At 37.2% G+C, this 27,855-nt stretch overlaps 1 protein-coding gene across 1 annotated transcript in view; it reads left to right on the top strand.

Annotated features, from left to right (window-relative positions):
- The first annotated feature begins 1,147 nt into the window (after positions 1 to 1,147).
- LOC149788483 (EEF1A lysine methyltransferase 2-like) overlaps positions 1,148 to 27,855 on the top strand; it is a 33,143-nt gene continuing 6,435 nt past the window's right edge. Inside the window, exons 1-5 of the mRNA XM_089974470.1 lie at positions 1,148 to 1,284; positions 5,628 to 5,693; positions 15,610 to 15,727; positions 18,146 to 18,253; positions 21,483 to 21,717. Of these exons, the coding sequence (XP_089830596.1) occupies positions 1,229 to 1,284; positions 5,628 to 5,693; positions 15,610 to 15,727; positions 18,146 to 18,253; positions 21,483 to 21,717 (583 nt within the window). The 5' untranslated portion in view covers positions 1,148 to 1,228. The remainder of the gene's footprint in view (positions 1,285 to 5,627; positions 5,694 to 15,609; positions 15,728 to 18,145; positions 18,254 to 21,482; positions 21,718 to 27,855) is intronic.

The following is a 27,855-nucleotide window of genomic DNA, read 5'->3' on the forward strand; positions in this document are numbered from 1 at the left end:
GTCATTTCGTACTGATCGTTTCGTACCCAACGTGCTGGTCGTTTCTTGTCAAATGTTGTTTGCACAGAATCATTATAAATGTGGTTTCATTTACTGATATAAATAGATGGAACAACATTAAAATAAACTGAGATAGAACTCAAACGTAAATTGTACAATATCTGACGACAAACAATTAGGAGTGGAACATATGTCAATTGTAACCGACAAAGGAGAGCAAGCAAGGACAAATAGTAACAATGTATGCGTCCATGAGAACTACTGAATTAATTTTCTAGTTGATTCTTTTTGGTCTAACGATACATTTTAATTCATTGTATATAACTCCAAGTTTGCCTTTTGATCATTATACTAAATTAGTATTGCCTGTGTAAAACAAATTTAAATTTTCGAAAAATAAAGTAAATCCCCAGTAAACAAGTGAGGTCTATCTATCTATCTATCTAATGCTTCATCTTGTCGATCCGAACATCCTCACTCTCACATAGTAACACCTGTAAGGAAACATTGAACAGCTTTAGTTTGAAATACGTATGAAACATCTTGTTTTATATATGGTATTGGTGGTTATATTTGTACTTTAGATATGATACGAACAGGGATGTCATTGGGGGACGGGGGGGGGGGGGGTACTGTGTAAGAAACAACCAGCGCCTTGGGTGCGAAACGACTCATTTGGGTACGAAACGACATGGGTATGAAATTACTAGACACGTTATAATACAGACCACCACATGCAGATTCCAATGAATAAATAGATTTCTTTAACTAAATACAAAGAATGCCGAAATCTAACCCGAGTATCGCCACGCAAATTAGAGAGGGGAAAAAGGCTCTAAAGTAAGCTAGAGGGGGAGAAATGCTCTAAAATATTCTGAAAGCAAATTCGTGGAAATTAATAATTGTAACCAAATGTCTACTTGTTTGGGTATTGAAAGATTTTTCAATCGAGCATGCCCTACATATAAGGGACCGACCATATAATTTATCAAGTTGGGTAGGATACTGTTTATGGCGTGAAGTTTTATAGGAACCAGCGATACTTTTTTATTTTATCTACAGATATTTTCATTTTTCAAATAAAAATGGATATAGTATTTTCATTTATAAACCACAGCGAGAATATTATATTTCAAGCCCATGGCGAAGGGAGAGTTAATTTTTTTTCCTTTACTTTTCTAACGACATGTTCTTTCTGTAATCGGTCTATGGAAGGTAGGCCTAGACAATGAACGAGGAAGGTGATCGTGATTTTGAGTCATCAGATCTTGGGACCAAAGCTTTGTGAGTGTTACTGAAGTGTTATGCTGCTGTCGTCACGACTCCCTCTGTCCCATAAATTAATTTGTCGGTATGTGGAAGGTACAAAATGAACGGGAGTGTGTTCGTAAAGGCATCAGATCTCGTGACCAAAGATGTGTGAACGTTTTGGCAATATTATGCTGCCATCGACACTTCCCCCATACAATAATTGGTCGGTCTGTGGAAGGTATAAAATGAACGAGGAGTTTGATCGTGACTTTGAGTCATCAGATCATGGGACCAGACATTGTGACTGAGTGTTATGGCAGTATTAAGAGCCGTCGACATCAGATGATCAACAGTAAATAACATGCAATTATAATTTAATTGTTGCTATTTGTTTTATATGTTGATATGTTTATGATTATATAGCACATCACAGAAAGGAGTACACTAAATTTATGTGGGGACAGTTTTATTGTCAAAACCAGGCACACTGTCAATGGTAACATTAAAAGACCAGACATTAGCATATGTATCATGCAAAAAAGGTGTACATTGTAAATATGACATAGGAGGATGATTACAAGTTAATTTTCAAGACATATATATATATATATATATATATATATATATATATATATATATATATATATATATATATATATATATATATAGTGTAGTGGGTATATGGGAGAAATAACAAAGTTAACCCATTCGTGGGTGCTTGTAATTTGATCAGACATCATAACTAAAAGAATAGCCAGAAGAACAAGGAGAAGACAATGAAGAAGATTTGCAACATGTACACATGAAATATATAAATAATTGAAAGTAAACGAATCTTATCACACTTAGTTCACAAAATGATAAGGCACAGAATTATTATAAAACTATCGCAATATAATTACTGAAAAATGACCAGCGCCATGTCATTTTCTTCGATACATTTTACAAAGTATTGAATAACTAAGTGCACCCAGAAATGTTGAAGTTGACTCCTGCAAAGACAGGAGTGAACAGTGGAGCAGTGGAACTTGATAGTTGGCAGTTGCATGTTAGGCACGTGCAAAACAAGAAACTTGCATAATACCCAATCACCATATGTACAGCAGAACAACATGTATATGGACACAAACAAATAACAAACAGTACTTTACATACATATATATATATATATTGTAACCTTAAAGTTAAAATGATCACCAGATAGACAAAGCAGTCCAACCAGGTTCATGTCTTAAACAATCTGTTCAATTCTTTGAAATGAAGGATAGTTCTCGTTTCTTTGGACAGGCCGATTTTTGGGTCATTCCATGCCTAGCTCCTGTTTAATAATATCTCCTGGTTTTTGCAGAGAACTCCAGATTATTACATTATATCATTTTTCACTTCTAAAAACAAAAAATTGTACATAAATAGATGTATCTTATAAAGTCCACAGAAGCGATGTTCTATTTTATCACTTGTGAATATTGTTGTGACGAAATAATTATCACACAAAGAATTGTTTTCTTCAGTAAATAGAATGTTAAGTTTAAGCATTATCCATGTCAGTTTACAGATATTTTAAACCCTATGACTTAAATCAGAAAATAAACCACAACAAGAAAATAAACAACAACAATAAAATTGTCAGCTTCCAGTTTCAATCGTATGAATGCTCACTGTGAATGCTGTCACATCTGACCAAAGAAATGAATGAACACCTGTCATTACTGTATATACAGACGTTAATTACCATCATTAAATATGAATATGAAGAGGGCTTATCCTAGGGGAAAATAAGGTGCATGACAAAGAGAAACAACATAAGGTGCATGACAAAGAGAAACAACATATTGTTTGAGAATTTAAGGCATATTGGACCTGGAAGATCAGTCAATATTTTATTTCATGAAAATGAGGCTTACAAAATGCCATGAGAAGCCTCCCAAGTTTAGGTCCCAATCTCCCTACTTTTTTTATTCAATCTCCCTACTTGGCTTTTGAAAAGTTGACAGGTATGGGCATCAGATATGAAAGAGAGCTTAGCATACCTTGTAGTCTTTACACTTGGTACCATTGCCAGATTTGGGTGTTTATGATTATAGTTGCAGTTTTGCAGTGTGAGCAGATTACAATTCATTAGTTTTTTTTTTCTTCTTTTGAAGTATTTTATATACTTAAGTTATTGTTTACATTGAAGCCTTTAAAAAAATTGTAAGTACAAGGAAAATGTTGATTGGTCTATAGTTGTCCTTATCAGTATGATCAGAGTTTGTGTAATTTGAGGTTACCTGCAATTATTTTAAATGCTGATTCCTAAATAATAAAACTGACGTGTATAACTTGAGCTTTTAGGAGGTATGTTATCAATGCCTTTAGATTTCTATGTATCAACTCTTTCATAATTTGTAGTACTGCAGATTTCAGTTTGAGAGTTGGGTACTTTTCAGGTGGTTGATTGTTATGTATGATTATGCTTACTTCTCCCCTATGTAAGAAAAAAAGAAGACATGATAAGAGAACCAGGATGAGGGTAGTTTTCCAATCACATTCATAACAAGATCTCTTCTAGAAACTTCCAAGGTCAAAAGCCACATAAACATGTTTACTCCAAATAATAACAATCTTAATATGTATTCTAAATTCATAGACAAGAATTAGCTAATTAGCTATGCAATATTTTGTTTCTAATAAAAGGACACTACTCAGGTAGGCCCAAGCTCCTACCCTTAATTATGGATAAAGATCAGTCGCACAGTACAAATTAAATATACATAACAATAGGCCACCAAATATAAACTATTCCCTATAGTTTGGGACTGACCATTGATTTTCTAGAAGGGAGGAAGGGCTGGGATATTTGAGCTGTGCTAGTTTTAAGCTAGATTAGCTTATGGAATTATCCATTTTCTATCCATCTGTTAGCACAAGCTTGATATTACTACTCCTGGAGATTTTGCCATGAAACTATACACAGTCATCGCAGTCTGGTTGGTCATAAATGAAAATGGTGCAAGTCTGATTTCCAGTATTGAGACCATTGCAGCCATCTGGAAAATCTTGTTATTGCTAAACATCCTGCACAGAAAGCCATGTTGACATGGGGTTTTCACCAAAAGACTTGTTATGAAGTCTGTTTGCTCCTAACCCATATTACACCCATCAATCATACACCAAAATAAAGGGAATTAAAGGTTCTTTGCATTATACCTAAGATATACAAGGTCTTTTTTAAATAGCCAGTATAACCAGTGAGGAAAGCTGGGGAAATTCTTTTTCTTTAAAATCCTAACCCTATGGAAAATACGAAACTGTAGAGCGCCACCTATACTACTGCTGCTCATTAACACAAAGTCATATCAGCATGGTTTTTATAATAAAAGGCTTCTTATCAAGTCTAGTTGGTCTTATATAAAAAATTGTGATGATCTTACATTCAATATGGGACACCACAGTGACCATCTTTAAAGCTTATCTCCCTGACCGTCTCTTCCCACCTCCTCCATGTTTGTGATTTTATTTCCAAGCAAGCTATTTGTTTTCCTTTATGTAGAGATAATTTATTCAACTAATATGATCCAAAGAAATGATACAAAACAGCGAGAATACTTTTTTAAGCTACATGTAGGCTGAAATATGCTTTGAAAACAATATCATCCCCCCCACCTTGAAAATGAAATGGTTCACCCCTAAGTGGATTTCCTTAAGTTCAGTTATGGTACATATTTTGTAAACCACACTGCTTCTGTATTTAATTAGTAACATACAAAATTAAGGTATCCTTGTAATGGCAAAGGACATGAAAGTGTCTTTCTGCAAATAATTTACAGATATATATATATATATATATATATATATATATATATATATATATATATATATATATAATTTATTTTTTTAAAAATGGTAGGTAAAAAATTAGTTTTTAAGATTCACCTAATTCTTTTAAATTGATAATAAATAATTAAATTAAATTAATATCCTCTTATAGATCTAGATTGAAAAATGCATTGCTACAGATTTGTAACACATTAAATTAAATTTATTAAATTTACTAATTTTACCCTATTAAATTTACCCATTTGTGTACTTTACTTGAGAGTAGCAAAAACAAATCATTTCAGTGATGTTATCTTTGTCACATTGTAACATAAAGTTAACAAATATAGTATAAGACAGTTGTTTGTTTTGGTCACAGGTACTGATATTAGCAAAATAATAATTTAAAATATAAAATTTAGAAAACATATATTCCTTTAAAACAGTTCTGTTTAGTTGCCATCAATCTTTATCTAGGATTCCAAGACAAATAAATTTGGTTTGATTATGTTACTATAAACTTAGCATTAGTATTGTGGCTGTTTAAGTGTAATAACAAAGCTTTTATGTTGTTGTAGCTGGGACAACACCTATTCAAGGGAAGTTGAAAATTTCAAAGATCATGGAGATGTTGGAGAAATTTGGTAAGTAAACTCATGCTGCAAGCCTTTCCTGGGTGAAGTTGTGATTGTAATAATTTGGTAAGTAAACTCATGCTGCAAGCCTTTCATGTGTGAAGTTGTGATTGTAATAATTTGGTAAGTAAACTCACGGTGCAAGCCTTTCCTGGGTGATGTTGTGATTGTGATAATTTGGTAAGTAAACTCATGGTGCAAGCCTTTCATGTGTGAAGTTGTGATTGTAATAATTTGGTAAGTAAACTCACGGTGCAAGCCTTTCATGGGTGAAGTTGTGATTGTGATAATTTGGTAAGTAAACTCACAGTGCAAGCCTTTCATGAGCGAAGTTGTGATTGTAATAATGGCTTTTGAGGAGACTTTATTACATGCCTTAATTTTTTTGTATTCAAATTATATATCTATTACTGCCATCACGTAATGTGCAGACAAATGAGGGCCTGGGGTCACAGCATGTGCTAGCGGATTAAGGTCTGGTTTCACATAATGTGCTGACAGATCAGGGTCTGGTGTCACAGTATGTGCTAGAGGATTAAGGTCTGGTGTCACATAATGTGCTGACGGATCAGACTCTGATATCACACAATGTGCTAGCAGATCAGGGCCTGGTGCAGGTAGAGTATGGGTTAAAGGTGTCAACGGGTACTCTGGTATCTGCAGGTTCACAATTACATGGGTAATAAAAGTAGCTGTAGGGTATACATTCATGTAAAAAAGAAACAACATGAAAACAACACGTTTCCCTGTTCACATCAAAGATTATAAATGGTGACATCAGGGACGAACAAGACGCAGAATAATGAATACAATTTGAGGATTGTGGCATGTGATAATTATCCATCATAGACCTCTAGCTACTGTTCTTATATTATTATATTTTCAATGTGTATGACCATTTGCTATGTACATCAAACAGTTTCCTTATTTTCTATTTATGGTAACTGTATATGACACATTTCCATGAAAACAGATGGGTTCCTTGAATTTTGAAACCATCTGTCACTGATTTGTACAATTTTATATACACTTATGTAACAGACCAGTCTATATTTTAAAAAAACTTGGCACCAAATATTAAGTGAAACTTTATGGATGTGACTATGGATGTTATATGACTAAAACTGTTAGAGGTTTGGGATTTTGTTAAACTGAAGAACATGTTTTATCAGGAAAAATACAAATCAATAGTGCTTTACAAATTTTTGAAAGAGGAATTTGACCATGATATAATACAGCATTTAGAATTTGTGGACTTGACGACCTTTCGGTGGATGTTAACCATGTGAATAAACCGGTCAAAAGTGAATGTTGTCTATAAATAATTTTTCATTTTGTTTTGTTTTGTGTCTGTATTCTCGTAATAATCCACTTAGCCAATTTGTGACAAGAATTTCAACTTAGTGCAGATACAGGTAAGTACATGTAGCAACAATAAATGTACAGTTTTATATATATATATATATATATATATATATATATATATATATATATATATATATATATATATATAATCTTTTTATGTTCATTTTGCATTTCTTTTGCCACTCATATTAGTAATAATTACGCTATCCCTTTTGGGGTGAGGGTGGCATGGATGAATTTAAAACAAAGCAATTCAGGATCACGTTTAATACAATTTCCCTTTGTGGGTTGCACCCTTCTGGTAGTGATGTAGAACATTGCAATGGTGGGTTACACCCTTCCATTTGGAAGGTAGAGTACTAAGATAGTGGGTTGCACCCTTCCTGTAAGGAGGTTGAGCACTGACACTGCGTTGCACCCACCCTTGAAGGAGGTTGAGCACCACGTTAGCCGGCTGCTCCTTCCCATTAGGGAAGTTGAGCACCGCAATACATATTGTGCCTCTGGCAGCATGTTGGCCATTATGGAGACAACACATCACACCTATGATGCACAGAGTGAAAATGATGTCGTCTGCATCTGTCACTCAGCGATCTCACAGTACGGGGAAAGGGCCAGGACCAAGCTTCCCCCTCTCCCCCCTACACCATCCCACCCTGTGCAGGATTTACAATCCATACACAGGATTGAGGCTAGGGATGGGGACCGTTTCAGTATCCACCCAACCCCATTATACCTATGAACCCTTATGGGATGTGGGGCCTTCCACTGCAGGGACCTTGGTCCGTTATGCCCCCAGGGACTACTGGACCTTTGCCACACCAATCGAAGTGATGCTGAGGCTTGTGTCCCACCATCACCTTACCAAGAGGTTTCTTTTCAGAAGGCTACAGGTGTTACATCATCAAGGGTCGAGAGGCGTTCTTGTCTCCCCTCAGCACCTCCTGATCAGCCAGGGACTGTGACATATAGTACTCCTATGCCCATCTATCAAGGGACATAATGATGCCCAGCCACTCTCCAACTCAGAGTTTCCTTGACTATGAGAATGATGATGTTCTCTCCATTCTTGTGGACTCCAGTGAGTTTGAAACAGAAGCTGTTGCAATGACACTTTCTCTCAGGCCCACTCCCTCATCTCAGGTGGATTAGGAAGAAGAGGAGGTCTGGTCCATTGTTACTCCCTGACTTGTGCCCCAAACTATCAGGCACACAGTCCAAAAGATCCTTTCAACCAGACCTCTTACTTCACCCACATTCATCTACGATTGAGGAAATATCATGGAGGTTTTCACAACATCCAGTGGATTGCCTGGCAACGTAGAGGGTGGTCTGTTCTTCCCTTTACATTGAGACTCCTTATCTCTTGTTCAAGCTATTGGGTACATTCCCTGAAGTGACCTATTAAACCTCTTCCATTGGATGCTGATGCGGCCAAAGTCGGTATTTCTTTGGGATCCTAGACACACCTTCCCATCAAAACAATTGATGCTAAGGAATAGAAAACCCAGTTACTTATAAATATAGCCTTCCATGCTGACCTTTTCTCAGCTGCTTCCTTTAGTATGCTGAGAGAGGCCTCCATGAATCCGGCTGCATTACAACTAGACCAAGAAGTGGAGCCTGTGGCTAAAACATCCCAGCATGCACTATCTGTTGCCTTGGCATTATTGATGGAATTTCTGCACATCTGCCATGATGCTGCATTGGACTCGTAGAAGGTCTTGCTTAACCACAGTAAAGATCTTCTAAGAGCTGTTCCTCTAGAAGCTGAGACCCTCTTTGAGGGCCTCATTTCTACTGTGGCTTCTCAAGACTTACTCCATCACCAACAAAGATCTTGTACTTCAACTCCTGTTCACTGCAATTGACCAGGGAACGATGTCAGGCAAATCATCCTCAGAGACTTTCTGCCAAATTTTTCAATCATGCCCAACCCCAGTCCAATCCAGCCCATATCGCTGCAGATCCAAGAGGAAGCTTTCTAACCCACCTTCCTTTCCTACTTGGGCAGGAAGGGGGGGGGGGGTGCAGCCCTAGAAAATAAACTTCTACACCGAAAGTTTATGATGCCAGGTGGAGAATCTTCTGTGATTGGTGCAGTAGGAACACGTTGATCCTATCTGTCCTTCTGTAACTTCCATTGCTGATTTCCTTTTGTTCCTCTTGGAGACCAAAAGATGTTCAGTATCCACTATCAAAGGCTATTGAGCTGCCATCTCCATACGCTTAAATTCTTACAGGGCACAGACATCTGCTGAGATCTGCATCTTACCGATCTTATAAAGTTTTTGAGCTTCAGAGACCAGTCTCTTGCTCCCTTACCAAAACACTATATGAACCATTGAGTGAAGCTTCCTTTTAGGATCTCACACTCAAAACTGTGTTTCTTCTCACCCTTGCTTCGCGAGACGAAGTGAAATTCATGCCTTGTCTATTGACTCTGGTTGTCTTAGGTCATGGGAACTATGACTCCATTTCCCTTCTCTGCAAACCTGGTTTCCTTGCAAAAAATCAGTTACCTTTCAGTAGCCCTCTTACCCACAGAGATTTCCAGTCTCAATAAAATATGTGCAGGGGATGATCTAGATAGACTGTTATGCCCCATGCGTGCTCTTTGCTTTTATCTTAATGTCTCCAAAGCAAAAAGAAAGGGTAGGAAACATCTCTTTGTCCCTATTAAGGGCTTTGTAGACATTTGTTTCCACTGTCTTCTGGTGGATTGTCAAGACAATCAAATGAGCCTATGAGCCTCTCATTGATCGAGACCTCACCTTTATGAAAACTAAAGTGCATGAGGTTTGAGCCACTGCTACCTTATTGGCCTACTTTAATCATTCCACTCTGGAGGATATTAGGAAAGCAGCATTTAGGCACTCCCAGGATACTTTTTCCTCTATTACCTCTGCTTATTAGCACAACAGAGTGCAGGCATTTTTTCTCTGGGTCCCATTGTTATAATACAGCGTGTTACTCAGAGAGACACGAATATTCTATAGAGGTGACCTCTCCTTCTATGGTGAGTACATTTAATTTCTCTGTTTTTGATGAGTCTGACATCAGCCTACCCACCTTACTGACAAATTCAGCTAAGCAATCGTGACAAGATCAGTAATTGCTGCTATTAAAATGAATTTTTTTGGGGGGGTAAAGCTAATTTTAATTATGCAATGTCACTATTGCCGAATACCCTTCTCCCACCCCACTCTGATATCATGCGTAATTGTCATCTGTGAAAAGATGCCATAATGATACATCTATCTTCTGCACATGGCCTGTGGTAGATTGGTGTGCAAAAGGTCAAAGGGTTATACTGACCTTTTCTCCACTCTGTTCACATGAAAATAGATAGCTAAGCAATAGTAATAGTTAAGTATTGCATAATTAAAATTAGTTTTATCCCCCCACCCCAAAAGCTACATTTCAGTCAACCTGAAATATCTTCAGATCAGATGGTTCAGGATCCTCATGACACAACCAGGTTTCATGGCAAGAACCAGCTACCATAATTTGGCAATTGGCAAGTCATATGTTGCCTTTTATTTATAGATAAGTCAAGAGAAGTGACCATGCAAAATCCTCTCTGTGTCCTCACTATTTGAAATGCACAGAGATAATTCATTGCAACTGCAAACTACTCTTTCTTCTCGTGCAGGCACGAGGACAGGATATCACTTCTCAAGCCATGTCTTTATGGCTTCAGTGGGTTCTGTATACACTTGACATACTCTAATGTCTCAAAAGATCAGTGTCGCCTCATGAGTATTTCAGCACATGAAATTAGAGTGATTTTGTTCAGATACAACATTTCAATCTAAGACATCATAGAAGTTGGCATGCAGTCAACCTTCTAGAGTTTTTATCTTGGTGCTTTAGCTTTGCAAAATCTAAGTTAGTGGCCCAGATGACTACGATACCTAATTAAATAAATACAGCCTCTTTGCTTCGCTGAATTTGCCAGTGAATTTTGACAGTAACAAGATTTCCATAATCATTTATTCAGTAAGCTATAAACTGCCACATCTGTGGTAATGAAGTTGTTCCTAGCATTCTGACATGAGCAAACAATAATCTGCATGACCACTGCCACGTTATGGATAAGTATTACAGTACCACAAAAAAAGCATGTAACATCAAGCTGTGAATCTACCCAGAAAAAAAAAAGGTGCAAGTTGTGTTTTAATAACCTATTTGGCTACAACAGTCTCATCTTGGAAAATTAGTGCTTTTGCAAGCAATAAGGAAAAGTAAATGACTTTTTCGCTGTTACAGTTTATTTAGAGTCTCATTGGTGCTTCCATCCAAGCCTGTAATCAAGAATAAAAATGGAGAATTGGTGCAGCTCCCGCATCAAGGGCATGACATCAGTAAGGAATAAAAACCACTGGTACAAGAGTATCTATGCCTCATTATAGTTGACCTTACCGGTTCTGATTTTGGCAGAACAAGGATGCAAAGCTACCCAGTGAATTCTAAGCCAATAAGAAGTTAGGATTAATTCTATTTACAGTCGGAACAACAACCAAACATTGTGCCCTCAGGGAGACTTAGGTGGGATTACACTGAGAACATGGCATTTGTTTGCATAAAGTTATTGCCTATAACTTTTCTGTTGGGGCGTGTAGCATCATCTATTATTTGTCTCACCAGAGGGAAAAAACATAGTTATTGAAAAGCCACATGGTACTGCATTAAAGGAAAGAAAACAGTCACTGAAAAAAACCTATAGACAGACCACATGGTAGCAGTGACTCCTGGTGAGTGTGCTGTCATGCGGAATGCCATATCATTTTCAGCTCCGATGATATTTAGGTAACTCATACTTTCTTGACTTCACCGCTGTCTTGTCAGGAAGCCATGCTGACAGTTTAGAAATGTCTGTCTGCAGGAAAACTATCTGCCCCCCCACCCCAGATCAATAAAATCTTCATATCACACTGCAGAAAGTATAAATGCAAGGTAAATGCAGTGAATTCTGTTGATGGCTGTGTCTCAGGGTACTGTGTGATAGGGGATGGAATATTGTCAACAGTCATTGCTGCCCCAATGTTGATTGAGATCACTGCTTTAAGCTGTCTTCTGATATATGTAGGGGAGAATTTTATCTGCCAGCAACTATCCATGAAAGCTTAAAAACAGGATGACATTTGCATCTTGGCCAATACAGAGTTCAACACAATTACAGACGACATATTCAAGGTGCTACATGATGTCATCACCAACAAGGAATTCAAGCTAATACTAGATGAAGTCTACAAATACACAACCTTGAAAAATTAAATATGGGCTGCATTGCACAAGACATACATTTAAATTGTAATCACTGAAGTGGCAAAAAAAGAGCCAATAGCATACAGGAAAGCTGAAAACTCATGAGTATGTCATCAAAAATCTAGAGAATTTATCTTAATCTCTTTGTTTTCATTTTACTTGCTACCATGGAAATGGGAGCTTGATGATTCCACAAGACCTGTTCCCAGTGCACCACCAAGGTTGCCTTAACTTTAAACAATATAAATAGGCATTTGTTTTCACTAATTGCACTCCATAAGTATGTCTGCATACACACTTGTTAGCTTTGACAGTATCTAACGACCGGGATCTTACTGTATTTCACAATGGTTGGACATGTATGCACTGTAAAATTTTTGGCAGACTATGAGCAGCACTGTACATCCGTTGCAAAATATTTTGGTGGTATCATGAAATGTATCATAACTTCCCTTACAGTTGATATTTTGAATGATGTGTGACTGCGGAGAATCAGTCAGTGTTGTGATACTTCTATGTTTATATGACAAAATTCATTTTATGTTGGGATCAAACAGCACAAGGAAAGTTGTTGTTGGTGGTGTTGTAGGGTTTAATGTCATTTTTCAGCACACGATAGGCTATACATGGTGGACAGTATTAATGGTAGAGGAAAATCCCCAGAAGGAACCATAAACCCAAGAGAAGCTACTGGCAAGCTTTCTCACATACCAACATTGGCTAAATCCAAGACTCGAACCCACGCAGACAGAGGTGAGATGGCAGTGATCCATAATGGAGAGCGTTTTAGACCACTCGGCCACATGGGGCCACACAAGGAAAGTAATAAACTTTATAGTTTAATGAATTTTAAAGGAATGATAGCAACCTCATTTGTCATTGGCCTTGCCCCTTGACCTGCAAATCTGTTGTAGAAAGCCATGAATTGTCAATGCCACTGTTACATTTGCTGCAATGACCACATGCCTTTCAATAAAAATTTCCAAACCTAACTTTGAACAGTGTTGCCAAAGTCCAAGGCACAAAAGCATCAATAAGAAAACACCAGTGTTCATTTCAGTAAATACCAGTGTTCACTTCAATAGGAAAACACCAGTGTTCATTTGCTTTTATGCACCCACTCATGAAATGACAGACCTAGCCTACACCCAGTTTTGTGTATTTTAGGTGGGCCTAGGTGGCTGAGTGGTCTAAGGTACTCGCCTTTACAGTTCACAATACATCTTACCCAGTCTATATGGGTTAGACTGTCTGGATATGTCATCATGGGTATGCTAGAAAGCTTGCCAGTTGCTTCCCATAAGTCAGTGGTTCTTCCTCCAACAGATATACTGGCTGGCTGCCATGTACAGCCTATCATGTGCTGCAAAATGGTGTTAAACCCAAACAAGAATCTACTTTAATTGTTATGACAGCCATTGTGAAGAGTTTTAAAAGAGGTGCCGCCTGCACCACCCACTCACATCTGTCATCTGCCTTGCCACCACCCACTCACATCTGTAATTTGCCTTGCCCCCAGCATTGCACAGATTCCATACTCTGCTCTCAAACTTTTGTTGCTCAAGTTATTTCTGGAGCTTCTGCAGAACCACTCCACTCAGGATAGGAGGAATGAATGCCTGCAGAGCCACTCTACTCTGAGGATAGGAGGAATGAATGCCTGCAGAGCCACTCTACTCTGAGGATAGGAGGAATGAATGCCTGCAGAGCCACTCTACTCTGAGGATAGGAGGAATGAATGCCTGCACAGCCACTCTACTCTGAGGATAGGAGGGGTGAATACTGCGGAAAGGAGGGATGAATGTGCCTTTGAAAGCTGTATCATCATCCTGTAGCACTTGTGAATGCGTCAGTATTGCTATGATAATCAGTTCTTGAATAAATACAAAAAGTGTGTTAAGTGTTTCTATGGACAGAAAGACAGTGATGATGCTAGCTAATGTATAGGTGAACACGCATTTTGCACAGGTCTAGAGTAGGGTGGACACTGCCAGCCTAATAACCCCAGGTAATCTGCTCATGTTCAGTGGGTCCCCTGACCAGCTCGCTCCCAACTGGTTTACAGTCATTCCAACAGGGCCCTCCAACACGCTTCCTACATAGGTGTATTGGGTTGAAGTAGTAGTAAACTGGGCAAAAGACTTCCTTTACTACTACTAGATAATAATAATAATAATGATGATGATAATAATAAGAATGATAATAATAATGATAATGTCTTCCTTCAGCATCATAAGCATCTATGCAGTACAGTAGTGTTTGTGTTTCCTGTATATTTTTTTATGAATCATATGTGGGTCTCTTTCTTGCCTTTTGTGTAGGATAATGTATATTGGAACCTATCTATGAAGGACAACTGAGAGATTCACAATTGTGAACTTTCTGGACAGGCATTCTTATTGTAGATGATTAATTGGCAAAATGGCACTTTTAAAACATTATTGGTTATATGATGCCAGAGGGATGTGTCATTTCCAAGGACATATCGAGGCAGCCAACATGGACTGGCCAGGGTGGGTATCAAACCCACAACCCTTGATAATAAATCAGACACTTTACTAACTAAGCATCCATGGCTCCCCCTTCAGATAGAGTTGAAATATGTGAAAGTGAGATTATTGTAATTTAGATTGTTATTGATCATTGTTTCTAGGTACATCAGCATGTGAAAGACTTCTGGTGTTGGAGTAATGGAAGTAAAGTATCTTCCGTAGAGAAGGGATTTATAAATGTTGTTATTATATGGTTGTTATTATATGGCAATGTTGTTATTATATGGTTGTTATTATATGGCAATGTTGTTATTATATGGTTGTTATTATATGGCAATGTTGTTATTATATGGTTGTTATTATATGGCAATGTTGTTATTATATGGCGAATTTAACTATAAAAGGTTTTGATGTATTTAGCTTTGTTGTTGTGTCAGGATGTTGTTATTATAATCACTATGACAGGTTTCAGTGTATTTAGCTTTGTTGTTGTGTCAGGATGTTGTTATTATAATCACTATGACAGGTTTCAGTGTATTTAGCATTGTTGTTGTGTCAGGATGTTGTTATTATAATCACTATGACAGGTTTCAGTGTATTTAGCATTGTTGTTGTGTCAGGATGTTGTTATTATAATCACTATGACAGGTTTCAGTGTATTTAGCATTGTTGTTGTGTCAGGATGTTTTTATGATATGGCAAGTTTCACTATGACAGGTTTCAAAGTATTTAGCATTGTTCTTGTGTCAGAATGGTGCACAGTATGTCATTTTAATTTGTTTGTTGTTTTTTTTTAGGTTTGGAGAAGATACGCAAGACAAGATCTGTGACTGGATTGAAGAATGTGAAGACATTGAAAAGAAGAATTCTATCATTGATCTGGGTTGTGGAAATGGCATGATGTTGATAGATCTGGTACAGTTTTGTCTTGCCTGCACTGGCAGATAGAAATATAGGCATCACTTTCTAATGTCAAGTGAAAAACCCAAAAATGTAAAAACTAGGCCACTGTGACCAGATTGTCAAGCTTAGTGACTTTTGTGTTGTCATCATTGGTGGTGTAATTGTTAAGAATCATTGTTTAAGATTTTGCAACACTTTTGAAAATGTCATGTAACATAATTTGTGGTACAGTTTGTAGAGTAGACATTTTGTTTTATGGATCTTTTTTCTTTGTCTTTTGAACATTTCATAATGACATATTGACAGTTTGAAATGGTCTTTTAAAATGGATGTATTGGTGTGGAGCAGTTTTGAACACACTTTGTGTGACCTTATAATATGGCCATTTGTCTGGTGTCCATCTATCATCTGTCCATCAACATAATGCTTACCAATCAGGACTGACTATTTTTAACCTGTTTTTGAACAGATTTTTGAGCTCTATAGGTTAATGTCATCGATATCTCTGACAATTTCAAGCAATATCTATGCATATTAATGAAGTGATCTTGTATCTGTTTGGCTGAGTTTGTTTTTATCATCAAATTCTTGGAAAGCTTGGAGAACAAGGTAGCTTCATGCGTAATAATGAGGTTATATTGCGTCTGATCAGCTGACCTGGTTGCCATTTGGAGTATGTATTTCTGATCCAATTTTCATCAGATTTGGGATATAAAGTTACAAGGGGCATTTGACATGATCAGACTGTTTTATTATAACTTATTTCTTTCTTTGAACTGGCCATTAAATTTAATGCTGATAAAACGAAAAAAATAATGTTCTATATACATTGATATGCAATATGCCAGATACCTGCAGGTAGATGTATGTGATATAACATACAAGTGACCGACATAAAAATGTTGAAAGAGAACATTACTGCTATTGAGCAAAGAACATACTGTAAAATCTGGGGTCTTTTAGGGTATGATGGATTGATGTCAGGGTCAACTTGGATCAAGTTTATAGATGTATAATTCTCTCACATCCAACAGGTTTGAGGTTGCTTCCTCATTTAGTGAAGGCTGCGAATCCAGGGAAGATGACTTGTGTTTTTAAAGATTGTTGTCAGCAATGGGTGGGTGAGAAGTGACTGCTGTGAAGGGGGCAGTTGATGAAGATGCTTGATACAAAGTGGAAGCTATATCTTTTATCAATTTGTCAGCTGTTTTTAATGTATTAGCATGTCATTTGAAGCAGAGAAAGGTTTGTGCAAGATGGGTCATGCGTTTGTTGATCTCTGATCAAAATCAGTCTTGGATTAAAATCATCAAACAGCTGCTTGCCAGATATGAGTGACCAAACAGCTGCTTGCCAGATATGAGTGACCAGAGATATTTAAATGAGATTGTTTAAGGTGATGAAACATGGATTTACTTTTTTCAGCCTCACTCAGTACTAAAATTTGGATCTGAAAATGGATATCTCTTGTTATACTGTAGGCTATTCCACTTTTGACTTGTACAGCTGTACTGTAGACTAGACCACTTGCGACTTGTAAAGATCTTGTTGTACTGTAGACTAGACCGCTTGTGACTTGTAAAGATCTTGTTGTACTGTAGACTAGACCACTTGGGACTTGTAAAGATCTTGTTGTATTGTAGACTAGACTGCTTGGGACTTGTAAAGATCTTGTTGTACTGTAGACTAGACCACTTGGGACTTGTAAAGATCTTGTTGTACTGTAGACTAGACCACTTGGGACTTGTAAAGATCTTGTTGTACTGTGGACTAGACCACTTGGGACTTGTAAAGATCTTCTACTGTATACTAGACCACTTGGGACTTGTAAAGATTTTGTTGTACTGTAGACCACTTGGGACCTGTAAAGATCTTGTTGTACTGTAGACTAGACCACTTGGGACTTGTATGACTTTTGTTATACTGTAGGCTACACCAGTATGAATGTGTACAGCTTATGTTTCATTGTAGATTATACCACTTGTTACTTGAGACTTGTGGAAGCTCTTGTTTTACAGTACATTAGACCATTTATATAGTTCTTGTACAGTAGGTTAGACAATTTGTACAGCTCTTGCTGTACTGTAGACTATTCCACTTGGGACTTGTACTGCTTTTTTGTACAATAGTTTAGAGAACTCATAACTTGTACAGATCCTATTTTACTTTAGTTCAAACCACTGGCAACAAGAACAGCTGTTATTAAATTGATAGAAATGAAAATCTCCATTTGACATTACCTACAAAAAAACAGTATGTAAAGGTAATATCCTCCTGAAACAAAAATAATTTACCATTAATTTGAAAAGTAAGAAAGTAGATAGTTAAACTGATGTCTGCTTTTGTCCATTGCTTTCCATGGACCCAACAGTTTAATGATTTTCATTAAAGTCTGATGCACAGAATTTCATTGTCAGAGTATCTTTGCAGTGGAAAAGAGGATTCAGAAACCTAACAGGAGTGGATTACTCTGAAGGAGCAATCACTCTGGCCAAGTCTCTGTCAGAAGCAGAGGGAACAAATGAAATTGTTTATCTGGTAAGTGTCTAAAGTTAATTATGGATTTCAGAATCTTAAAGGAATTTCTGCCTTTAAGTTCAGCCTTTTTCCTGTCTGTTATAACCAATATATATAGTTTGTCAACCGTTTTGTATATTTTGATGCTAATTGATATACTAGTTTCTAATATCTGTAGGATTTCAAACTTTTTCAAATGAGTAAGTACTTTTTCAGACATGCACATACCAGTTAAAGAGGGGGGCCTCGATAGACCGAGCAGTCTAAAGCGATATCTATTATGGATCACTGCCATCACACTTTTGTCTGTGTGGGTTTGAATCTTGGATTCAGCCAATGTGGGTATGTGAGAAAGCTTGCCAGTAACTTCTCGTGGGTCGGTGGTTCTTTCTGGGGTTTTCCCAGGTTCTTCCTCCACCATTAATACTGGCCGCCATGTATAGCCTATCATGTGCTGAAAAATGGCATTAAACCCTACAACAACAACAACAGCAGCAACCAATTAAAGACCCCACCCTCTCCTATTAGGTCCAGTTTATGAGGACCCAGTTGACATGAAAAAGGTGTTCCTGACCTTAGAGGAGACCTGGCCCTTTATCAGTTTGGTGTGTGTGTGGTGGTAATTTCAGTGTTATGTTGCAGGCCTAGAATGTAACAAAAATTTCCTTGCAGACAGAAGGGCTAGTAGAGAGAATGCACTGGTCCTGCTGAGTCTTCACTAGCCCTGCTGAATCTTCACTAGTCCTGCTGAATCTTCACTAGTCATTCTCACAAAACAATGTCAGTTATGTATCTAGATTGACAACACTTTTATTTTTTAAAAATCACTGTCATTCATAATTCAGAAGTACAAATTCTTGCTTTAGAAACCCACCATTGTTACTTGACAATATTTGCCTCAGGTTCACAAGGGAAACAATGACTGATTCTCCTGATGTTAGCTGTAAAAAGAGTTAACTCAACATATTTTAGAGCCTTGTTGCCCAGGAAAAACAAATAACTTTATATAAGGAAAAATAAAACATCTCATTTACACTGGTCATTATGTTATCATAACTCCAACAGATGATTTAAGAGTTCCTGCTGTGCTACTGTGGATGCAGGTTGAAAATTTCTCATAACTGAATAGGCATTGTGCAGTTTTCACAACAGATAGAACATTTTGAACAAATCATGTCTTCATGATGTTAATCCCTTTAAAGACAGAATGGTTAATCTTAGGAGGGATTATGATGACTGGTAGTTTGACAAGTTCATAAGTCTGGTTTATGGTCCTTTAGTTGGATTTTCCTCTGACCTTTCCTTTTCTTTCCAAAAGTTGGTATTTGCTTAAACTGCATCGTGTCAGCACAAAGTAGTCCCTTACTACCAGGCCTGGCAAACTTGCATCGAGCACTACCCTCATCAGATTAATAGGGAAATGATTTATCTTCTCATAAATTTTGAGTATACCATTTGTTTTGTCTTTAAGATGTACCAAGATTCATGTGTCAGTGAGCACATGTCATTGCAGGTTTTGTGGTGTTGTTAAAATAGTTATCCTAATATAATGTGATCAGGTAAGTTTTATTGGACAAACATAATTTACCTAATTTGTTTTCTGCACACTTAGGAACATTTTTGTCATTTTATTTTTGTCACTAGGCATTTGCTGTGTGATGGTGTCTGGTCACATCTAGAACAAATGACTTTTTTCTTGGCTAGAAGTTTGAAAACTGTTTGGTCCAGGATTTCAAGGCCATCTCTGAGATAACATGTATCTTTTATTACTTCCATTTCTTAATTTTATTTATTATCCACTCTGAATATAGGTTGTTGGTTGTTGACATCTTTGTATTGATGTGTGTAATTGCTTGATTTTTCATAGGTCAAGTCTGGATATGATCATTTACTTGTAGTTTTTGGTCACAAATTTCAGCAACTGTTCTGTCACTCAGCATTTCATCTTGCTGTTCTCTATAATCATAATATTCTGCTAATGTGTGCAGTGATAAATAAATCAATAGATTCATTCTACCATTGCCGTCTTTCATTGAATCATTCGACCATTGCCATCTTTCACTGAATCATGCACATTCAAATATTACCTCAGAATGTTGTTTTCAGTTTTGTGTTTCAAATTTGGCTTCCAGTTCAATGGAATAGTTCAGTGTGTTCACTTGTGTGTCGTCTGGTTCCTTGTTGTGATCTGAGGCTAACCAAAATCTTTGGCTTCCAGTCCAATGGAATAGCTCAGTGTGTTTCCTTGAGCATCCTGTAGTTCCTTGTTGTGATCTGAGGCTAACCAAAATCTTTGGCTTCCAGTATAGCTCAGTGTTGTTTACTTGAGCATCCTGTAGTTCCTTGTTGTGATCTGAGGCTAACCAAAATCTTTGGCTTCCAGTATAGCTCAGTGTTGTTTACTTGAGCATCCTCTAGTTCCTTGTTGTGATCTGAGGCTAACCAAAATCTTTGGCTTCCAGTATAGCTCAGTGTTGTTTACTTGAGCATCCTGTAGTTCCTTGTTGTGATCTGAGGCTAACCAAAATCTTTGGCTTCCAGTCCAATGGAATAGCTCAGTGTGTTTCCTTGAGCATCCTGTAGTTCCTTGTTGTGATCTGAGGCTAACCAAAATCTTTGGCTTTCAGTCTAATGGAATAGTTGAGTGTGTCTACTTAAGCATCCTCTGGTTCCTTGTTGTGATCTGAGGCTAACCAAAATATTTGGCTTCCAGTCCAATGGAATAGCTCAGTGTGTTTGCTTGAGCATCCTGTAGTTCCTTGTTGTGATCTGAGGCTAACCAAAATCATTGGCTTCCAGTCCAGTGAAATAGTTCAGTGTTGTTTACTTGAGCATCCTCTAGTTCCTTGTTGTGATCTGAGGCTAACCAAAATCTTTGGCTTCCAGTCCAATGGAATAGTTCAGTGTGTCTACTTAAGCATCCTCTGGTTCCTTGTTGTGATCTGAGACTAACCAAAATATTTGGCTTCCAGTCCAAGCTACTTATTGTTACATTAAAACAGGCACTGTTGTAATGGTCAAGCTGCTTATTGTTACATTAAAACAGTTAGGCACTGTTGTAATGGTCAAGCTACTTATGGTTACATTAAAACTGAAAAAAATAGCCTTGTTTTCTGGAGTGATGATTGCTCTTCCATAAATACAGAGTGTGTTTTAAGCAGATTGGTAAGTGTTATGAAAACTTGAATGTAGCTCCAGATTTTTCATGTCATAATGTTTGCAGAAAGAGTCCTTGATATTTTTTTTCTAGGTTGGGGACTTGGTTGATGAGAAGGCTAAAAGCCAATGTAGTTGTCTGAGTCACCATTACAAGGTTTGTGTAGACAAGGGAACATATGACGCTATCAGCCTGATGCCTGAGAACTGCTTCAAGGGCCGGGAGCAGTACCGTGACACCATCAAATCTATGATCGAACCTGATGGCTACTTTATAATTACATCCTGTAACTGGACCAAGGACCAACTCCTGACCTTTTTTGGAACAGGTATTTCAGATCAATACATTAGACATATAATTTTAGCATGGTTAAATTTAGTATATGTAAGAAATATTGAATATAACAGAACCTTTATAATTTGAAATTCATTTATCTAAAGTTTTGGTTCACCTGAGTTTGCACTATGTTCTTTAATACATCCCCCCAAAAACCTCCAATTTCTGATGGTCCAAACCATTTATAGGGAGCCTGGAAGACCATTGGGTTATAAATTGATGTTTATGATTTCAGTCAATTTGGCATTGTGACCATGGAAAAAGCACTTTGTTCCCCTGGCATTATATAGCCAGTAATGTGCTGTTATAACCAATTAACAACAACCAACAAAACCAATTTAATGCCTCCATTTAGTTCAGAAGGTATGTTTAAGCAGAATTTTGTTATAAGTTCAAAACTATGTACAGTTAGATGTACATAAATTATGTACAGTTAGATGTATATCAACTATGTCAATTACATGCATATAAACTATGTACATTTAAATATATATAAACTATGTACAATTACATGTATATAAACTATGTACAATTACATGCATATAAACTATGTACAATTAAATATATATAAACTATGTACAATTACATGCATATAAACTATGTACAATTACATGTATATAAACTATGTACAATTACATATATATCATTTATTCTGATCTATTGCATCTTGCCATTTTTGTTGAGCAAGTGTTGTTGGTACAGTGTGATGTGGCAGTCTCTATTCTGTTAAGCCGATGTTGTTTGTACAGTGTGATATAGCAGTCTCTATTCTGTTGAGTTATTGTTGGTATAGCGGACTCTATTCTATTGAGTTATTGTTGGTACAGTTTGATGTAGCAGTCTCAGTTCTGTTGATCCAATGTTGGTACAGTGTGATGTATCAGTCTCTATTCTATTGAGTTATTGTTGGTACAGTGTGATGTGGCAGTGTCTATTCTGTTAAGCCGATGTTGTTTGTACAGTGTGATATAGCAGTCTCTATTCTATTGAGTTATTGTTGGTACAGTGTGATGTGGCAGTCTCTATTCTGTTAAGCTGATGTTGTTTGTACAGTGTGATATAGCAGTCTCTATTCTATTGAGTTATTGTTGGTACAGTGTGATGTAGCAGTCTCAGTTCTGTTGATCCAATGTTGGTACAGTGTGATGTATCAATCTCTATTCTATTGAGCTAATGTTGGTACAGTGTGATGTAGCAATCTCTATTCTGTTTAGCTAATGTTGGTACAGTGTGATGTAGCAGTCTCTAATATGTTGATCCAATGTTGGTACAGTGTGATGTAGCAGTCTCTAATATGTTGATCCAATGTTGGTACAGTGTGATATAGCAGTCTCTTTTTTATTGAGCTAATGTTTGTACAGTCTGATGTAGCAGTCTCTATTATGTTGATCCAGTGTTGGTACAGTGTGATGTAGCAGTCTCTATTTTATTGAGCCAATGCTGTTGGTACAGTGTGATATAGCAGTCTCTATTTTGTTGATCCAATGTTAAAACAGTGTGATATAGCAGTCTCTGTTCTTTTGAGCTAATGTTGGTACAGTGTGATGTAGTAGTCTCTGTTCTTTTGAGCCAATATTTGTGGTAAACTTTGAAATAGTAGTCTCTATTCTGTTGATCCAATATGGTACAGTGTGATCTAGAAGTCTCCATTATGTTGGTCCAGCGTGATGTAGCAGTCTCTATTCTGTTACGCCAATGTTGTTGGTACAGTGTGATATAGCAGTCAGTGCTGTTGGTACAGTGTGATATAGCAGTCTTTATTCTGTTGATCCAGTGTTGGTACAGCATGATGTAGCAGTCTCTGTTCTGTTGATCCAATGTTGTTGGTACAGTGTGATGTAGCAGTCTGTGTTCTGTTAATCCAGTTTGGTGCAATGTGATATAGCAGTCTCTATTCTTTTGGTCCAGTGTTTGTACAGTGCGATGTAGCAGTCTCTGTTATGTTGATCCAATGTTGGTACAGTCATGTAGCAGTCTCTATTTTGTTGAGCCCATGTTGTTGGTACAGTGTGATGTAGCAGTCTCTATTTTGTTGTTGTTGTTGCTATTGTTGTTGTTGTAGGGTTTAATGCCATTTTTCAGCACATGATAGGCTATACATGGCGGCCAGTATTAATGGTGGAGGAAGAACCTGGAAAAACCTCGGAAAGAACCACCTACCCATGAGAAGCTACTGGCAAGATTTGTCACATACCCACATTGGCTGAATCAGAGACTCGAACCCACACAGACAGAGGTGAGATAGATGGTAGTGATGCGTAATGGAGAGCACTTTAGGCAACTTGACCACATGGGTCCCCCGCTATTTTGTTGAGCCCATGTTGTTGGTACAGTGTGATGTAGCAGTCTCTATTCTGTTATGCCCATGTTGTTGGTACAGTGTGATCTAGCAGTCTCTGTTATGTTGATCCAGCGTTGGTACACTGTGATGTAGCAGTCTCTGTTTTGTTGAACAAATGTTGTTGGTACAGTGTGATGTAGCAGTCTCTATTTTGTTGAACTAATGCTATTGGTACAGTGTGATATAGCAGTGTCCATTCTGTTGATCCATTGGTGGTACAGTGTGATGTAGCAGTCTCCATTCTGTTGATCCAATATTGGTACAGTGTGATCTAGGTCTCCATTCTCTTGATCCAGTGTTGGTACAGTGTGATATAGCAGTCTTTATTTTGTTGATCCAATATTGGTACAGTGTGATTTATCAGTCTCTATTCTGTTGATCCAGTATTGGTACAGTGTGATCTAGATCTCCATTCTGGTGATCCAGAATTTGTACAGTGTGATATAGTAGTCTCTATTTTGTTGATCCAATATTGGTACAGTATGATCTAGGTCTCCATTCTGTTGATCCAGCATTGGTACAGTGTGATATAGCAGTCTCTATTTTGTTGATCCAATATTGGTACAGTGTGATCTAAGTCTCCATTCTGGGGATCCAGCATTGGTACAGTGTGATATAGTAGTCTCTATTTTGTTGATCCAATATTGGTACAGTGTGATCTAGATCTCCATTCTGTTGATCCAGCAATGGTACAGTGTGATATAGCAGTCTCTATCTTGTTGATCCATTATTGGTACAGTGTGATCTAGCAGTCTCCATTCTGTTGATCCAGTGTTGATACAATGTGATGTAGCAGTCTCCTTTCTGTTGATCCAGTGTTGGTACAGTGTGATATAGCAGTCTCTATTTTGTTGATCCAATATTGGTACAGTGTGATCTGAGTCTCCATTCTGGGGACCCAGCATTGGTACAGTGTGATATAGTAGTCTCTATTTTGTTGATCCAGTATTGGTACAGTGTGATCTAGGTCTCCATTCTGTTGATCCAGTATTGGTACAGTGTAATATAGTAGTCTCTATTTTGTTGATCCATTATTGGTACAGTGTGATCTAGCAGTCACCATTCTGTTGATCCAGTGTTCGTACAGTGTGATGTAGCAGTCTCTATTTTGTTGAGCCAATATTGGTACAGTGTGATCTAAGTCTCCATTCTGGGGATCCAGCATTGGTACAGTGTGATATAGTAGTCCCTATTTTGTTGATCCAGTATTGGTACAGTGTGATCTAGGTCTCCATTCTGTTGATCCAGTGTTGGTACAGTGTGATGTAGCAGTCTCCATTCTGTTGATCCAGTGTTGGAACAGTGTGATATAGCAGTCTCTATTTTGTTGATCCAATATTGGTACAGTGTGATCTAAGTCTCCATTCTGGGGATCCAGCATTGGTACAGTGTGATATAGTAGTCTCTATTTTGTTGATCCAGTATTGGTACAGTGTGATCTAGGTCTCCATTCTGTTGATCCAGCATTGGTACAGTGTGATATAGTAGTCTCTATTTTGTTTAATCCATTATTGGTACAGTGTGATCTAGCAGTCTCCATTCTGTTGATCCAGTGTTCATACAGTGTGATATAGCAGTCTCAGTTTTGTTGATCCAATATTGGTACAGTGTGATCTAGCAGTCTCCATTCTGCTGATCCAGTGTTGGTACAGTGTGATGTAGCAGTGTCTATTCTTCTAATGTTGGTGATAGTGGCTTGAGCGTGGATTTGTGATTCAGGCCTCTCACTGCCTTCTCTCTCGCTCATATTGAGATTTAGGCTAGTGGTTTTGTTGTCTTATGGGATATATTTGTGCTTCCATCCACCACACATTCATTTCCACACTAACTTTCATGCCATGCGATTAGGGAATGAAACTTTGTATACTTTTACAGCACAATTAGAATTTTTGTTGCATACTAATTGGTGGTCTTTTTTCGTTTTCAAGGTAACAGTTCCATATTTTTAGTATTCTGTCAGACTTTCTAGTTGCCTCTATAAGTTTAAAGACTTTGAGAATAAGGGATTTGTTTTGGTTTACTTATACATCTTTGGTAGAAGGTGTGTCACATCCTTCAGTAACGGTCCTATCTTGAAGGTCATGGGCACAACATATTTTACATTGTCATCATGCTTTCCCTCAGCACTATAACTTTAAAGATGTCTGAGATTAAAGAATGAAACCTGTTATGTTTCCCATCTTCATTGTCAAGGTGATGGCTTATTATTTTCATTTTTCCATAATTAATTTTTGCTCTATAACTTTAAAGCTGTTTGAGATTATGAGACTTAAATCTTCATCGCTCATGTTTTCCACCTTGCTTCCACATGCACACCATTATTGTAAAGCCATTGAGATTGTTGTTGTTGTTGTTGTGGGGTTTGACGCCATTTTTCAGCACATGATAGGCTATACATGGCGGCCAGTATTAATGGTGGAGGAAGAACCCGGGAAAACCCTGGGAAAAACCACCGACCCACGAGAAGCTACTGGCAAGCTTTCTCACATACCCACATTGGCTGAATCCGAGACTCGAACCCACACAGACAGAGGTGAGATGGCAGTGATCCGTAATGGAGAACGCTTTAGACCACTCAGCCACTCGGGGCCCCAATTGAGATTAAGTGATGAAATAATTATACACATCATCATTAGAAGGTGACTCACATACCACATTGGGGCTCCTATCTTCAGTGTCAAGGTCACAACTCAGTAATTTTAGATTTCTACCACCCTTTCCCATTCACTTCATCTTGATGGACTTTGAATCATTTTGCAACATGTTCATTCTTTCTTGTGATCAAGTCATACATGTAAAGGCTCCATTAAAGACAACCAAAATATTAGTTATCTCTAATTACTTTAGATATTTGTGTATGTTGTTGAGTAACATAAATCACATTTGTGTTTTTATACCTGCCTCGAGAAAATACCCGAGCTAGATTTGATTGTTTGTCCAGCATTACATCATCATAAACTACGAGATTTTAAATAAATACATCAAGGTCATCTACAGATGGGGCTTCATCAATATCGGTGATAAAATCAATCACCAAAATCACTTAGAGAACTGTGTGAGGTTTGACCCTTTGAAAATCAGTTGTTTAACAGATATGCAATGATCATTCGATAATGATATTAATTCATAATTCTCATAATATTTATTATGTAATTTCTGTTTTCAGTAGAATTTTTGCAATTACGAGTACCATTCACCCTATCAAACTATAAAATCTGACTGATTTTCATTATTTTAAGTTCCATTCACCCCATCTAATTATAAAATCTGACTGATTTTCATGATTTTAAGTTCCATTCACCCCATCTAATTATAAAATCTGACTGATTTTCATGATTTTAAGTTCCATTCACCTCATCTAATTATAAAATCTGACTGATTTTCATGATTTTAAGTTCCATTCACCCCATCTTATTATAAAATCTGACTGATTTTCATGATTTTAAGTTCCATTCACCCCATCTAATTATAAAATCTGACTGATTTTCATGATTTTAAGTTCCATTCACCTCATCTAATTATAAAATCTGACTGATTTTCATGATTTTAAGTTCCATTCACCCCATCTTATTATAAAATCTGACTGATTTCATGATTTTAAGTTCCATTCACCCCATCTAATTATAAAATCTGACTGATTTTCGTTATTTTATGTACCGTTTACCTGCAATCTGGATAAGAATCAGTAAAAAAATAAATTGTTTTAATATATTTATTTGTTCCTTGACAACTTCAAAAGTGAAATCATTATTACATCTTTTTCTTCTTTTCTCAATTAGATTTTTTTAA

The sequence above is a fragment of the Sinohyriopsis cumingii genome, chromosome 11 (genome assembly GCF_028554795.1).
Source record: "Sinohyriopsis cumingii isolate HCF-2022 chromosome 11, ASM2855479v2, whole genome shotgun sequence".
In the NCBI taxonomy this organism is placed as follows: domain Eukaryota; kingdom Metazoa; phylum Mollusca; class Bivalvia; order Unionida; family Unionidae; genus Sinohyriopsis; species Sinohyriopsis cumingii.